This window comes from Callorhinchus milii, unplaced genomic scaffold (genome assembly GCF_018977255.1).
Source record: "Callorhinchus milii isolate IMCB2004 unplaced genomic scaffold, IMCB_Cmil_1.0 Scaffold3, whole genome shotgun sequence".
NCBI lineage: Eukaryota > Metazoa > Chordata > Chondrichthyes > Chimaeriformes > Callorhinchidae > Callorhinchus > Callorhinchus milii.
Window position 1 is genome coordinate 22,663,157 of NW_024704744.1, and position 16,588 is coordinate 22,679,744.

General features: G+C 38.9%; 1 protein-coding gene and 1 non-coding gene across 2 annotated transcripts in view; one reads left to right on the forward strand and one right to left on the reverse strand.

Annotated features, from left to right (window-relative positions):
* The first annotated feature begins 5,123 nt into the window (after nt 1-5,123).
* trnaa-ggc lies at nt 5,124-5,195 on the forward strand. The gene has a single exon. It is a non-coding gene; the product is annotated as a tRNA-Ala (tRNA).
* Nucleotides 5,196-6,432: 1,237 nt separating this feature from the next.
* The window catches only part of selenoi (selenoprotein I), a 31,740-nt gene continuing 21,584 nt past the window's right edge, over nt 6,433-16,588 (reverse strand). The window contains exons 5-10 of the mRNA XM_042333373.1: nt 16,304-16,566; nt 14,416-14,524; nt 13,205-13,253; nt 11,836-12,016; nt 10,676-10,858; nt 6,433-9,456 (exon numbers count right to left, since the gene is read on the reverse strand). Of these exons, the coding sequence (XP_042189307.1) occupies nt 9,391-9,456; nt 10,676-10,858; nt 11,836-12,016; nt 13,205-13,253; nt 14,416-14,524; nt 16,304-16,566 (851 nt within the window). The 3' untranslated portion in view covers nt 6,433-9,390. The remainder of the gene's footprint in view (nt 9,457-10,675; nt 10,859-11,835; nt 12,017-13,204; nt 13,254-14,415; nt 14,525-16,303; nt 16,567-16,588) is intronic.

The window sequence follows — 16,588 nt, forward strand, 5'->3', positions numbered from 1 at the left end:
GTCCCGGCTCCCTCAGCCCCGGCTCCCTCAGCCCCGGCCCCGGCCCCCTCAGCCCCGGCCCCGGCTCCCTCAGCCCCGGCTCCCTCAGCCCCGGCTCGCTCAGCCCCGGCCCCGGCCCCTCAGCCCCGGCCCCGGCCCCCTCAGCCCCGGCTCCCTCAGCCCCGGCTCCCTCAGCCCGGCCCCGGCCCCCTCAGCCCCGGCCCCGGCCCCCTCAGCCCCGGCCCCTCAGCCCCGGCTCCCTCAGCCCCGCCCCCTCAGCCCCGGCCCCGGCCCCCTCAGCCCCGGCCCCCTCAGCCCCGGCCCCCTCAGCCCCGGCCCCGGCTCCCTCAGCCCCGGCCCCCTCAGCCCCGGCTCCCTCAGCCCCGGCTCCCTCAGCCCCGGCCCCGGCTCCCTCAGCCCCGGCTCCCTCGGCTCAGGCTCAGGCCGCGCTCTGCCGAGGCTCTGGTTGCCAGGCGACGCTGTTTGTTACCAACCGTTGTCAGGAGACCGAAAGAGAACGCCCCGACGCGTGACGTCATCGGCCTTCCAAACACCCCCCAAACACAATCCAACCCCAAACACCCCCCCCAAATACCCCCAACCCCCCACCCCCCCAAACACCTCCCCCAACCCCAAACACCCCCCAAACACAATCCAACCCCAACCCCCCCCCAAATACCCCCAACCCCCCCCCCCCCCCCCCCCCCAAACACCTCCCCCAACCCCAAACACCCACAAACACAATCCAACCCCAACCCCCCCCCAAACACCTCCCCCAACCCCAAACACCCACCAAACACAATCCAACCCCAAACACCCCCCCCCCCCCCCCCCCCCCCCCCCCCCCCCCCCCCCCCCCCCCCCCCCCCCCCCCCCCCCCCCCCCCCCCCCCCCCCCCCCCCCCCCCCCCCCCCCCCCCCCCCCCCCCCCCCCCCCCCCCCCCCCCCCCCCCCCCCCCCCCCCCCCCCCCCCCCCCCCCCCCCCCCCCAACCCCCCCCCAAACACCCCCCAAACACAATCGAACCCCAAACACCCTCCACCCCCCAAACTCAATCCAACCCAAAACACCCCCCAAACACCCTCCACCCCCAAACACCCCTCACCCTCCAAATACCCTCCACCCCTCAAACACCCCTTCACCCTCCAAACTCCCTCACACCCCTAAACCCTCACACCCCTCCACCCTCTAAACACCCTCAAACACCCCTCCACACCCTCCCAAACACTCTAAGGTTCCAGAAAGTACATGACTGTTAAATGTTTCATTTTTAGTTTTCCATCTTTATTAATTTTGATAAGGTTAATCCTTTACAATAATTACCTGAGTAGCATTCTACAAATTAAATTAGCAGTCCATATCAACTCACAGAACACAGAATCTGCTCTGTTGATCCAAGCGGTAGGAAAATTATGGTAATAAGGCAGATATTTTTACTTCTGCTGAATCAGTCTGCACGAAAGTCATTTGGCATTAACCTCAGTCAGATGAAGTTTAAATTGTGTGAGGGACTTTAGTACACTGTACACTGAATGTACCTATTGTACTATATCGGGTCCTAAATAAGTTTTAAATCTGCAAGAAGTGACAAAAAGAAACTACTCAGCAGCAAGGTTCTTGGTAACATTTCCATCAAAATGAAAGTTCAAAGACCTGAAAATAGTTTTTAAAAGGCACACTTCTGCACAACATTTGAGTACTGCCATGTACACATCAGGGAAACTGTAACATCTACATTACTCTGAACTCAATACAATTTTAGATTATATCCAGAAAAATACACATTTTAAAAAGCTACACATTAAAAAGGTAGATCAAGAAATCATTGTACCCTGGAGAGACCTGCAAAGTAAACTTTTATATCTTCAGTTTTATCTGAATTTTGAAATACATATTGAACAGTTAAGACTTTACAAATACATTTTAATTCAGTAACAATCCTAGTATTAAATTTCTGCCCTCATAATATCTGGCCTGTAATATTTTATTGCAAATTATTTCATGCTACAGAAACTTCCATTCACTGGTTAGCTTTTCGTATTACTTGTACAGATTGTGGGTCTCTACGCAACAATAAATTGCATTTATACAACACTTTTCATGTCGGGAGGACGTCCAAAGACACTTGAGAATGAGAGGTTTGCACCTGAGCTGCGGGTTGGAATCAGAGAGGGGTGAAGGGCAAGGGGGTTGGAGGAAGGAAGATGACTGAAGGCACAATTGAAAAGATCTTGAGGTGGACCTTGAAGGAGGCAATGGAGGGGGTGAAGTAGAACGGGCCCAGGATGGAGTTCCAGAGCATGGGGGCAGAAAGCCTGAAAGCCTGACCACCGATAGTGGAGAAGGCAGGGCCGGGGACCTGGAGCAGGCCATTGCCTGCAGAGAGGAGGGAACAGACAGATTGGCGAAATTTTAATAGGTCACAGAGGAGCAAGATAGTGGAAGGTTTTAAAGAGGACAAACACCATAAACTCGATCCTCTAGGTCTGGGATATGGGGAGCTAGTGAAGCTGGGGTAGGATGGGGTGATTGGCTCACAAAGCTTACTGCAGGAAAGCACTCGATCTGTATAATCCGCAGCTTGTGGAGGGAAGAGTTGGGAAGTCCGGTGAGCAGGGTTAGCGTAATCCACATAATGAAAGCTTGGATTAGCAGCCTGAGGGGAAGATAGTGGCCGATGCAGGCAATGTTGGGAGGTGAGGAAGGCAGGATGGGTAATGGCAAAGATGTGGGGTTTAAAAGACAGTTGAGGGTCGAGCAAAACACCAAGGATCCGTACTGATTTTGCCTCCACTAAAATTTTCACTTAAGTTTACCACCTGCATTTGCAGGGATTTGTAAACACTTTCACTTAAAGCTAAGTACGACTAGTCAGTGATCAGTAATTCACCTATCGTAATTTGGAGGTGAAACATTATGGATGGAAGGTGAGAAACATTGAAGTCTAGATTAATGTTACAACTAAGTTGTATTGAAAAATTCTTCTGGTTCTTCAGAATGAAACTGTACAGTATCTGTTCGAAACGAGACATACATCACTGCAAAAGCTTTCCCTAACAATGCTTAATTAGTTGGTTACACAGAGGGGTATTTTTCCTCCCATGGAGGTAGAAATGAAGGATCCTTTTTACCATCTGTTTACATGCTTTGAAAGTCTCATTCCATTGTCATACCACTATGGGTTAGTTTCACTCCAATCCATAGTCTTAATTAGTTGAACATCTGCAGGGTGGTAGAAGATGTTCTCATCCACAATAAATAATTTAAAAAATAAACTTTTAAAAGAAAACTTGAAACTCGCAGTTCTAGGCAACTTGTTTCACTGGATTTCCTAAACTTAGTTTGTGCATAGATATCATCTTCCGCATATTTAAATGCAGTATATTCTATGTTTTAGATTTAGGACTCAATTGCTACACAACTTGTAAACCAATGGACAATCTAAAATAGCAATTTCATATCACAGAGAGGCTGGATTAAGCAATAAGAACTGCTAACAGGCAAGCAGGAATAAAAACTTGTTCATTTAAGCACCCCCATCCTGAATAAAGTTTGCAAATGCTGCCTTACAAACATGAAAATACACTGCTTGTTTTATCAGTCTTATTGGAAATTGATCATTTGATACAGGTGACAAAATATTTTATTTTGTTTTGACAAATTGGGCATATAAACTTACAAAACTGCCTTAAACCTATCGTACAAATAAACATTTTTTTAAAAATAGAAATTGCCTTAAACAAAATCAAAGATCGCAGTCTTGGGTTGAGGCTGTACAAGAATTTGCTCCTAATGTTGAGAATTCAAACCTGTTTTGTTCTGCAATGTCAGAAAAATATTTGGAAAGTGTCACTAAAGGACTGTTCAAAATGTAAAGGTTACATAAAATATTCAAATTGTGCTCTATTCTGCAGTTACAACTCCAAGGATCAACCACTCAAATAAAAATCAAACCTCCTCAGAATCTTTTCCCTGAAATAGTAAACTAGGAACAATCTTTCCCACTTCATATTGATCATGAATACCTCAATAGCTGGAGACTGATAAATAGGGAAATTGCACAAACAATAATCCCATTTTTTTACAAATCAATATCTATAAGAACATGAATTCTTAATTTTTACAAATTATTCTCAGGTCTAATCAAAATATTTTTCACATCTCAAATTCCTGTCCTAGTAAATTGTGAAAACAAAAAAGATGATCAACCTTTAATGATAAGCCCTCTGTAAACAGATTATTGAAGTATGGTCGGATAAGACATAATATTCTGAGTAATTAATTCAAACAAAAACTTACAAAATTTATAAAACTGCATACCTTTGTTGAATGTTAAATTACAACCTCTGTTCAAATCAATGAAAAGCAACCATATACAGCTTCATGCTTAGATGAAAATTGTTTCATGAAAAAATGTTAGAATATGCAAAATATGGGGGTAACTATAGAAATCCTAAAATACGTTTTGTTGAAAACTCTACTCAACGGTGCAATTGAAATGGTCATAGATTTCTTGGTTACAAGTCACCTGACTAGCACGTTGGATCATAAATTATGAGAAGTATTTAAATACCTAGTGTATTAACAAGCCACTGTGTAATAGCAATTTAACACTCAGTGCTGACAATCACTGAAAGTCATACTGAACCATTATTTATTTTTCTAACAACAGTTTTGTAAAATGTTTATGCTGCATAAGAACAGGCTGAGAAACTTACTGCAATACCATTGGGCAGTTTAGAAGACACCCATCCAGAGGGTGAAACTAGAGTCACTGCTGTTACTTGGAAGATGAGCTGCACTAAAGAGTTGCTAATGTAAAGAAACAGGGTAAAATGTGCAATATTCCTCAACTTAGTGTGTTAATTAGCACAAGCATAACTTATGAAATGGTTTGTAATTTGTACTTAAAGGATGACAATCAAGTATCACCACAAACACTCATCTGCTACTCTCCAAGGCCTCTGCTCCCATACAGCCAGTACCAATAGATCGGTTTTAAATAAAACTTTGGTAAATGGACTAGTTAATTTCCTGATGGATCCAATTTGAAGTCTAAAAAATTATTTAAATTGCGATTTTCAGATACAGGAGAAATTTCTCAACTTTTAATCGCAAATTTCAAACTATTTCATACTTAATGATAAGTTCTGTAGCTCAGTGGTTAGAGCACTCGCCTGGCAAGCGAGAGACCTAGGTTCAATTCCTGGCAGGGCAAAACCTTGGGCAAGTTTCCTTACTCCACACGCCTGATAATAATCCCTCAAGAAAAAAACAGTACTAATTTGGTCACTTCAATCCACGACTGTTTGTGGGGCGCTGCTGTACGCAAATGGCTGCCGCATTTTGCCCACAAATATACTACAATTCACTTTACAGTATATTCTGTGAAGCGCTTTGAGACATCTAGATGTGAAAAGCGCTATATCAAATGGAAGGATTATTATTACTATTATTGTTAGTAAAGGAAACATAAAAGGAAGTCTGTAAATTTTACTCCATGTGGAGTAGACGACTACCAGTTTGATGAATTTTAAGCTATGAGGTTTTTGGAAATGTGAACAGTGAAACACAGTTCAGGATATTCTATGGTCAATTATACGTTCAGAGAAATCATAGATGAAACCTACATCTGTGAAATCTCTTAATTTTGTTCAGACCATATCAAGTTGATAATTACAAACAAGTGTGCACGCTTAACATTAAAGTAAGGTACTTGGTCTTAGACCTTTAGGTTTTAAATTGAGTCATTTCATTTTTAGATTATAGGCTTTTAATTCAGATCAGACTGACTGGTAGTTTGATTTTCACCACCAGTTAAGCTGTTGCCTATATGCATTACTGAAATGGTTTTGTTCAAAGCAATAATACTTCATCAATTAGACTCACGTAAAATTTTCTAGCAGTTGAAAGAAAAAAAATCAAAAGATTCTGTTAAGCTTTACACACACGTTCCCCCCTTGCCAATTTTGTCCACAATGTTGTCTTGTCCTGAAGGTAGCTGGACTCCCTTTGCCCTTCTACTTGGCCATACTTAACAAGCACTGGTCACCTTCAACACCTCACCCAAGTGGCTATTTCACAGCAGACAGCATTTCAACCGATCAACATTTACACTGCACATTAGATAAACTCACTGAGCTTTCAGAGAAACCATCAAAACCTGACATTTAAAAATAAATTTCTTCAGCAGAAATGTGTAGTTTACAAGAAAGGTTAAGACCATTGTGTATTGTATACATTTTGCATTTGAACACCGAGAATTTCCTATGGTTACAAAAAGTTTCTAATTATTGATTTTGTGGAACAATCACTTTGCTATCTGTAGCTTGTAGAAGCGATAGAAATTTTAATGTATATATTTTGGTACACTTGGTACAGAGTGCAAGATATTAATCTAAAATATTCTAAAATCACCTCAGCAATACTATATTGAAGAAACAGAGTAAATTGAATTCATAATTTCCAAAAACATTTATTATATACATAGATTTAAGGTACATAAAAGGCAACCTTATCACTATTTTCTGAAAGATATTTTGTTGTAAACAGCACATTGTCAGAACATTTTTCTGTCAATGATGTGGTTTTGATGTCACATTGGTCATGCTATTTGTATCTGTAATGTCATCAGAGCTGTTCTTTATATCAAACAGGCTTCATGTGTATCTAGTTCGTTCATTTCAAATGGACAAGTTTTATTTTTCATCCTTGGAAAAAAATTAAAGCAACAACTTAAAGAAGTACAATAATGGTTGGCTAGCGATGTCTTGCTTTGTATTATGGAAATATAGCAAGACTGAGTTCATTTAAGAATGGCAGATGCCTCAGTGATTGACTCCAGATTATTATTGTAATCTTCTACTAGGCTCAGTTACAATGCATTGGAACAATTGCCAATAAAGATCAGGAAGAAAAATGATTTTACACAGCTACATGATAGTTGCAAACTCTGATCCTTTAATAGTACTTGCAATAATTATGTAAACATCTCAGTTGATAGCACATGTATGCTATCTGAAGAATTGTTTTTAGTAGGATGATTAAATTACAATCAGATCCAAACAATGGACATGGACATGTTTTAAGTCTGTATTAAACAAAGGTGCATGCATTATCACTTTCCAGTCGTGGCTTCTTAAAGACGGATGTTGCAGGTACCTTATTAGGTTCTCGCACCATTTCAAGTAGTCACGGTTGTCTAGTAAGTCTAGATTGAGAGTACACAGATGGTATGTGCTGGTATAGACCACTTAGATCAGCCAGATCAATTCTGGGAGTTAATTCATTGTAGTTTTGTTTGAAATAAATGATTCAACGGTGACCCAATATCTCGTTTTTAATTTCAATTAAGAATTGAAATAAATAAAATTGGTCTGATTTAGAATTATTGCACAAATGACTTTTGAATATTCAAAGTTGTGCTGATCAGTAAATGCAATGCAGGTCAGTAATCTATTTTCACCTGTCATGGGTCCCATAAGATAATGAATATGAATTAGAAGTGAACTTTGTAAGTTGTTTTTTTTTAGCTTGAAACTTTGAAAGTGGAACTGAATCCTTAGGTATTTAAGTTCCAAACTTTAGCTTCAAGCCTCCTGAAATGCATCAAAAGCAGAACATCAGATGCTCCTCCTCAACAATATCAATTGTGTATGTACAAAAATAGCTGAAATAAGCATTACAGCTAAAACATGAACTATAATTGGAAACATGATTATAGTTACAAATCCACAGAAGGTGGATACTGCTGAACAAAAAAGCAATATGCAACATTAGGTGGGATATTTTCACTTCTTTCATCCAATTTAGTATTGCAGGTTAATTTGGGTTGGTCAAAGAATAGCAACTGGAATTTACAAATATTAGTACATGTCCTGAGACACACATCCATTCACATTCAGTAGTTACAATATCCAATTTCTGATTGGAGATCTGATTTGTGCATTATGGTAGCAGCACCTGGTGGAAAATGCAGTTTATATACAAGTATACAGGTCTTAAATTCATTTTTAACCTAATGATCAATTCAGTTGGGATCTGGTAAACTGCTTTAAACTGGCTGGAACCAATTCAGAACTGATGCAATAAATTCAATAGAATCAATAACCTCAAATCCACGATTTTAGGTGCACTATTCATCTGGGCCAAATTATTAGAAACAGAAATCTGAAGTGTGAAAATAAATCTTGCTATGTTTTATGATGGCAAGCTTCACCAGTGAAAGGGATACATTAACTACATATGTGAAACAGTTGGTTAAATTGTGCTCCACAACATAATGGTCCTACAACACCAATTAACAAAATACAGTACTGTATGTAGGTTCTTAAAATATAAACAGGACTGCAGATTTGTCTTGAAGATTCTTTAGTGTGACTGCGAACATCATGTGAAAACACACAGAATGTGTTCCTTTCCTACAGTTTAGGTACAAATTATGTGGCTCTCTGTACCGAAATTAAACACAACTATTCTGTCAATCGTGCTTTTTCCCTCCAAGTATACATCGTCCAAAGACTTTTAGTAAACTCTTCATTCAAGCACAATCCTCCATTAAATTAAAAAAAAATCTAGAAAGTAGAAAATTGGCATGCATTCATCACCACAAAACTGAACATCTGAAACATTTTTTTAAAAAGTGAACAATAATTTCAGAGATTGATTTGTTTGGGAAAGAATCAAGTTTAAATTTTCACCCAATTCATTTCTTTCCTCCATGCAATTTTTTAAAACTTACTCAAACAATACCCATGCGTTCCTTAAATCCATCCTTCAAACATGGTTTGTAGAAAACTCCAATTTACTGAATTCTCATGTAATCCCCTCATTTTAAAAATCTGTAATTTCCAATGTCATTTTTGCTCAATTTGACACAAATACTACAAAGGCAAGTGAGGTTTTAACCTATCCATGATTGTTTGCAAGGCGTGTATTTAAGAAAGACCAAAATAAAATTTTCAACGAGTAAATCATAACATAATTGCTTTGCCCAAGGACTAGGTTGTCAATTTGCACAAGGTATGAAGAAACGGTTACTAGCTGCCTGTTCTCTTGGATACCATCTACTCTACCAAAAAACTCCAATAGGTATAAGAGAACCTTAAGGATCATCACCAAAAATATCCAGTGCCAGCCAGGTGCACAGTCGGTCTCCACTTGTGCACAAATTAAAGTTGACTTAAATACTTAACTCCAATCAATCAAACTTTTTGAATTATTTATAAAGATCTTATAAAACAATATTTTAATACTTGTGAAGGGTCCATCTGAAAGTTCTGTTTTCCATTGATGGTGGTGGTGGGTGGGGTGCAGATTGCGGTGATGGTATGAAGCAATCAACAGGCTTGTGGAATGATCACACTTTACAATACTTCAGAAGCCTGTAAGCCAATTTTCTCTTCCTCCTCTAGTCATTCTTTGTTTAGTTTCTTCAGAGAGAAAGCATAGATGTTGAAATGTTTGCTCAACTGATTCACCTGAACGAGGGAGACAAAACATTCACAAATTACTTTTTAAAAAGTAATCAAGGTACTTTACACTTTCCTGGAAAGATTCAGAACCATCAGTTTCCAGCATTTATGGGAACTTTGTTCTCCCAATGGCCCAGTATTTCTGTGTGAACCTCAATAGTGATTGGGTACAGGCAAGTCAAAGCAAGAGGAAAGAAATCATCTAGCCCGATTCCATCCTCACTTGACAGTGCAGTTAGGGCTCAACTCAAAATACATATAGTACAACCATGTGCTCCTTAAACCTATAATATAATGAGTACTCTGTGATTAACATCATAAATCTTATCTTAATGCTTATATTTGATATAGAGTCTTATCGTGGAGTCCTGTAGCTCAGTGGTTAGAGCACTCGCTTTGCAAGTGAGAGACCCGAGTTCAATTCCAGGCAGAGCGAAACCTTGGGCAAGTTTCCTTACTCCACACACCTAATAATAATCCCTCCAAAACCAAAGCAATAATAAAATTGGTCATTTTCAATCTACGACTGTTTGTGGGACACTGCTGTGCGCAATTGGCTGCCGCGTTCGCCCACAAATATACAGTCAATTCACTTTACAGTGTGTTCTGTGAAGCGCTTTGGGACGTCCTCCCGACGTGAAAAGCGCTATACCAAATGCAAGGATTATTATTATTATTATTATTATCGCGTCGTTGAGACATCTCAAAACGCTTCACAGGATATACTGTAAGGTGATGCGCCAGTGTGTATTTTGTGGGCAAATAATCACTTGCTTACTACACCATACAACGTGGAAACCCAGAAAAAGTAATCCATTATAGCATTATAGAATTCTATAGTATAACACAATAAGACCCTGTTCTAACCATTATAACACGATTTCTTAGTGATTGAGGTGTCCCAACATCACCGCCTGAATAAACCCAAATGCAAGTTGTCCAGCTCATGTTAAAAAGTTTGCTAGGTCCCTTGCATTAATGGACCATTTTCAGTGGATCAGGTCATAAACAACATCACTTTGTGTGTGCACATAAGGAAGTGCCATCAATGGCAACCTACATGTTTTTTAGTATGGGGAGCCAGCCAGCACTGAATGAATCAAGAAGTACTAACTTGCAATTACACCTCATTACAACACTGATTGAAATTTTATGGATCCCAACCACCATATTATAACAAACCTCTACTGTATGTGTTGTTCATTTCCAACTAAAGTCTACTTACCACACAAACTCCATAGTGAATATGCGCAAGTGATATTACTGTAGTTAGAATCATAAGGAGATGATATTCTTTGTTTCGTACTAGACCAGAGATTACCAGGATTACAACAGTAACCAAGGGCAGGAGAAGCCAGCTGAGCGTCTGACAACGTGTGTTACTCATCTGACAAACTATGAGTTTACACTGCAAAAAAGGAAAAAGAGCTGTTAAAAAAATAAATGGTTCATTAAGTTACATTAAGTTAAACCATGTGATGCATAGTTTCTTTTAAGCATATTATACATTTCTAAGTTTCCCTCCAAGATACCTTTGGGCTCATGGAAAAGGTGCAGTATAAATTCACTATAATGTTCACAGAGATTTATAGGTTTCAGTTATGAAGAGATAATTAGTAGCTTTCCACACTAGTTCTAAGAAGGTGAAAGAATGGCAGGCCTGATAGAGATCTCAAACATTATGAAGGATTGGGATAAAATAGTAATTGATGATTTTTACAGGTAATGATAGGGCAGAAGTTTAAGATGATCACAAATTAGTAAAAGGGATTAAAGCAATTAAAGGGAGGTAAGAAAATCAAACTTCAGTCTTGTTATCGTTCAGTTGCAGAAGGTTTTGGTTCATCCAGGACTTTATAGTCAGAAGAGCAATTGTCCTGCTACTGAGAGTAGTGGTGGAAAATTCCATATGAATTCCAGTATACAAAGCGTGTGATTGAGCACAGGCTGGTGAATGCAAGACGAGTCAACTCTTTCCCTATACTTTTTTCAAATAGTTCTAAAATTCCTTTTCAAATGGTTATAAAAATTCCCCTTCGAGATCTATTATGGTCTCAGCATCAAGTGCTCTATATGGCAAAATATTTCATGTTCTGATAACCCTTGGTGTAAAATGTTTCTTCTAACTTCCATCCATGCTGAGCTTATGCCTTGTTTACTGAGTTTCCAAGCAGTATGAATAATCTTTCACTATCTATCCTCTTAAACCTTTTTTCGAAATCTCTCACCATGTTCCAGGCGATGAGGCACATGCTGTCAACTTACATCAATGTTGAATTATAAAAAGCAGTTTCACACAATTTCTCTACCTGATGTTTTAGGTACCTGCTTATCAGTGTGAGGTGAGAAACTTTACAATGGACAAGCTACCCAAACAGATCTTACCGTAATGTTAGAAAATGCTGTGCCAACCATAAAGTAGAATATTCTTGGATGTTTCTCTATGATATCATAGTGTGATATCAAGACCCACAGGCTGCAGAGACCAAAAAGCAATAGTGGCGACACAAATGGCAGCATGGCTTCATAGAATGAGTTCTGCTTCAGTGTGTTTGATCTATATGCCCTAGGGATCAAGAACACAGTCAATCAATATAGTAAAACCCACCAAGTAATCTGAAATGTCTAGTTAACTGACATTTTTCAATAATCAGGATTATGAGTGAAAAAAGCCTCATTGGGTACACGTATAGTGGGTTGGGGTCCATAAAATTCCAACCCACGCTATAATGAGTCAGTGATAGCCAGTTTCTCTCTATGTGTATGCTCTCTGCAATCAAACTAGTAGAGTGACTCGCACTTTTAGGGTTCCTGCTCTGAATAAAAACAACCTTGGGGTCAGGCTCCAAAATGGTCTTTGCTGATGATTATATCATAATGAAAACAGTCTGAGTTGATCCACTGCCCAATTCTTTGTCTGGGTAAGAGGGTAGGGGAAAGAGAAAGTTTTTTAAAAAAGGATGGACAAGAGAAACTACCTTATTTCTCCTGCTGGTTTAACAAAGATCAGGAACTTATAATGGAGGGTAATCCATAAATTGCACAGCGGTCCTTTCACTTGGATGCAATTTTATATTCCATACCGTTCCTTCTCTTACTTGATACAATGAGTAGAATTTCAGCAGGACATTTGCTACCAAATCAACAATACTTACTATTAAAACAGAGATGATGTACTATAGAGGAGGAATTTTTTTTCTATATTAAGTAAGCACCTTCTACCCACTAATTCAGAGCATTACAGTTGTACAATACAAAGTGGGAAGTAGGCCACATTCCCTGCTTGGTATAAGAATTGTGCACGGAACTACAGATTTTAGATGGGGAAGGTAGAAGAGAGTCATGTGAAGATTTTTTAAAAAAATGAACAAATGTTGGACCAAGTTGCAAAAATGGTGGTACAGAACTATCTAATTAGTAAATTTACAGGCCAAACCAAAGCGAGTTATTTATTATTCAATTGTAATACTATTTATTGCAACTATGAATTTCAAATTTAAAGGGATTCTTCCTTCAGACTGAACTAATGGAATAATGTCATTTTCCCAAAATACTGAAATCGAGGTTAACCTATTGGACTTTCCCCACCATTTTATTTTAAAACTAATTCAGAAGTGTAAACATTTTTCAAAAATCAACATGAAACTTTAAAACGTCAAAATTTAAATAATGCAGGTATTGAACCTGAATGAGCAAATACAAAACATGACTCATTTAAACTTTGATCATGAACTTATCTAAACAGTATACTTACTTGAAAACATTATACAAGCTAACAGGAAGCGTGATGATAAAGGCACAGCCTGGAAGAGAGATTACACTTTCAGTCTATAAGGGTACTTATAAAAAATTGCATTATTATAAATCTATGTTGGCTGTATTATCAATGAAACCTAAGTCTATTATAATATGCATATGAAAACTCGATCATTAAATAGTTGAAGGAACATACGTAGTATCATCAAAAGATGGAAATAGCAATTAAGATAAATGTTCTTGTGCTCAATCAAGAATTTAATACATTTCTGAAAGACTGCAAAAGAACGGGTAAAGAAAATTAACCCTCTGTGCACCAGCATCCACGTGAATCTTTAAACTTGTGGCTCAATTGAGTGAAAAATCCCAGTTTTCAGCAAGAAGCCAAATTAGTATGAGTCCTAATTCCAAAATGGACAGTAGGACCTGGAAACCAAGGAAACAATTAATTATTATTAAAAAGGGTTGCCAGTATTGAAACTATTATTGCAATAGACTGGTTTACTCAACTACTGGCAGTTTAAGCGTGAATTGAAGGTTTTAGAAATTATCACAATGCATAACTTCATGCACGTCACAAAAAGCTGCAAGAGTGGCACCAATCTTTTCAGGGGATGTGAACATAACGGACTAACCCCTTCAATATACAGTTTTATTGATTCTACCCATGGTTACTGACGAATTGTGGATAGAATCAATAAAAATTGTATATTGAGGGGTAGCGTAAGTCACGTTCACATCCCCTTAAAAGATTGCTGCAGTTCTTGGGAGCTTTTGGTGATGTGCATGAAAACTGTATGTCTTACAATAATTTATCAAACGACACTCCAGTTACTTAACTTTTAATTTGAACCATGACCACACACTGGTCCATAAGGAGGTCAATCAAGAATCCAATAAACATTTAATCTATTTCTTTTTGCCAGATGTCCCTGAACTACGCATTGCTCATCACGAGTTTAGGCACTGAGATTGTATTTCACCATCGCTTTATATTTACCTGAGCAACCATTTGTAGATAGTACATGACCCTCCCGAATGGAGATGACAGATAAAGTGGGGAAATTCCCCATGTGGGGAAATTTAAATGTGAACCCATATGCCAAGCAAAGCATGGAATATCAACACCTGGATCTACTTTCATGTTTTATAAAAAAAATTATATTTCTTTAACACAGCAGTCCTCCATGTTTAATTGAAGATTCATACCCAGGATCATGATACTGAAGAGATCTCGATAATGAAAATTAAGGAAGATGGGTCCATTCCAGGTCTCAACCCCAACTCCAGCAGTTATCACATAAACAATAGAGATGGTCTGGAACAGAGACAAGAAAATATGTTTTTTTTCACTTTGCGTGAAGCTTGTAACTATTTAGAACAATGCTCTGTATTTCTAAATTGGGAGTGCAGATTAAAACGTATCTGCATAATAAATTGAACAGTTAAACCACCTCTCTAAGAAAGAACTTTTTTGTAAAGGGTTTGTTAATCTGGAGAAAACATATATCTAGGGAATTCATTTGAAAGATCTTTATTTAAAAGCGTTTCACTTACAAAATATATAGCCAATTCACTTTACAGTATATTCTGTGAAGCACTATGAGATGTCTCGAAGATGTGATAAGGCGCTATATCAAATGCAAGGATTATTATTATCTTTCCCTTTCTTGTCGTTCTAAGGTGCTGAAACAACTAAGTTAGCAGAGGCCAGGCAATGAAAATCCCACTAGATCACCAAATGTTATATGTTCCTATTCCTTTTTATCCCCAAAGCATCATCCAATGAACTATACTAACAAAAATTATAAAAAATATTTGAATTAATTCTGGCTTACAGACCAGGCAACACCAAGGATCCTGGTCCCAAGGCTATTGAAAATCTGACTGCTGAGAAGCAAGAAAGCAGAGTTTCAAGCTATTTCAAATAGCACATTCCCAATCTCGGCTTCCAGCAAAACATGGATAGTTTTTTTGTCTATCTCTGGAATTCCCACCCTGGAATGGAAATTCCAGAGACACATTGTTCGGAATGGAATGCACACTCTTCCCTGGAGGGACTGAACCTGCTTACCTAATTCTGTAAAGTATTAAGACACAGGTTGGCAAAAGCCAAGGCTTGGGTTCCCCAGAGTGTGCTTTGGGGTACTGCTGGAGTCGAACCAGCTAAAACCGCATAGATAACATGGGGAGGGTTACGCTCAATGAACATTGGGAGGAAATGTTCTAGATGAGTAATTTTCAACAAATTTACATATGATTCTTTCCAGGACCACAAATGTCAGGAATTCATTTCCTTCAAGTCTTTCTTTTTAATCCTTCCTCAAATCTTCAGGCTTTCAAAACCAAAACTTGGGGTTACTGAACCACAACTCGTTTCCTCTTCTTAATCCCTCATCTCAGATCATCAATAAAAAAGTGAAAAGATACAACAACCTTTGTTTACAGATTTTTGTTAAGCATCTTTCTACAAGACAATGTGATTGTAATCATTCCCCTGCAATTCTGAACCTTTTTTGTCTAAGATGCACTATCTACATTTGATTAAGCACTGGCATTTAAGTATTTTTGAATGAATATTTTAAAACTTGTTTTGGTCAGCCAAATGTTTCTGACATTTGCAGAAACCCATCATCATGCTTAAGAGTTCCCAAACAAATAAAATTCGATTGTGGCTCAGTGGGTAGAGCACTCGCTTTGCAAGTGAGAGACCTGGGTTCAATTCCAGGTGGGGCAAAACCTTGGGCAAGTTTCCTTACTCCACACACCTAATAATAATCCCTCCAAAACTAAAAACAATAATAAATTGGTCATTTTCAATCTACGACTCTTTGTGGGACATTGCTGTGCGCAATTGGCTGCCGCGTTTGCCCACATATATACAGTCAATTCACTTTACAGTGTATTCTGTGAAGCGCTTTGAGACATCCTCCCGACGTGAAAAGCGCTATATCAAATGCAAGGATTATTATTATTATTATTATTTATCCCACCTACACATGGAAATTTCTGAGATATATATTTAGATATTGGTGTAAAAAAAACTTTCCATATAAATTCAACAAGGTCAAGCTGAAAACAAACAATAATCACTTACCACTTGACTAAGGTCATATCCCCACGGAAGGAAAAGAATTCCTGTGTTGTATTTTTCCCAGTGGGACAGTATGAATGAAAACAGTACGACCCACAGAATGAAGAAAAGTGTGAGGACGCTGACACCTGCCTCCCCTCGTCCAAAGATGGAGTAGACTGTAACTACAAAAAATATACAGGCCCAACTGTCCAAACCATGGTCAAAGAGTTCACCAAGAGGCGTACTGGAGTTGGTTCGCCTCGCTTGCTTCCCATCAACTCCATCTGTAGGATATTGATAAACAGA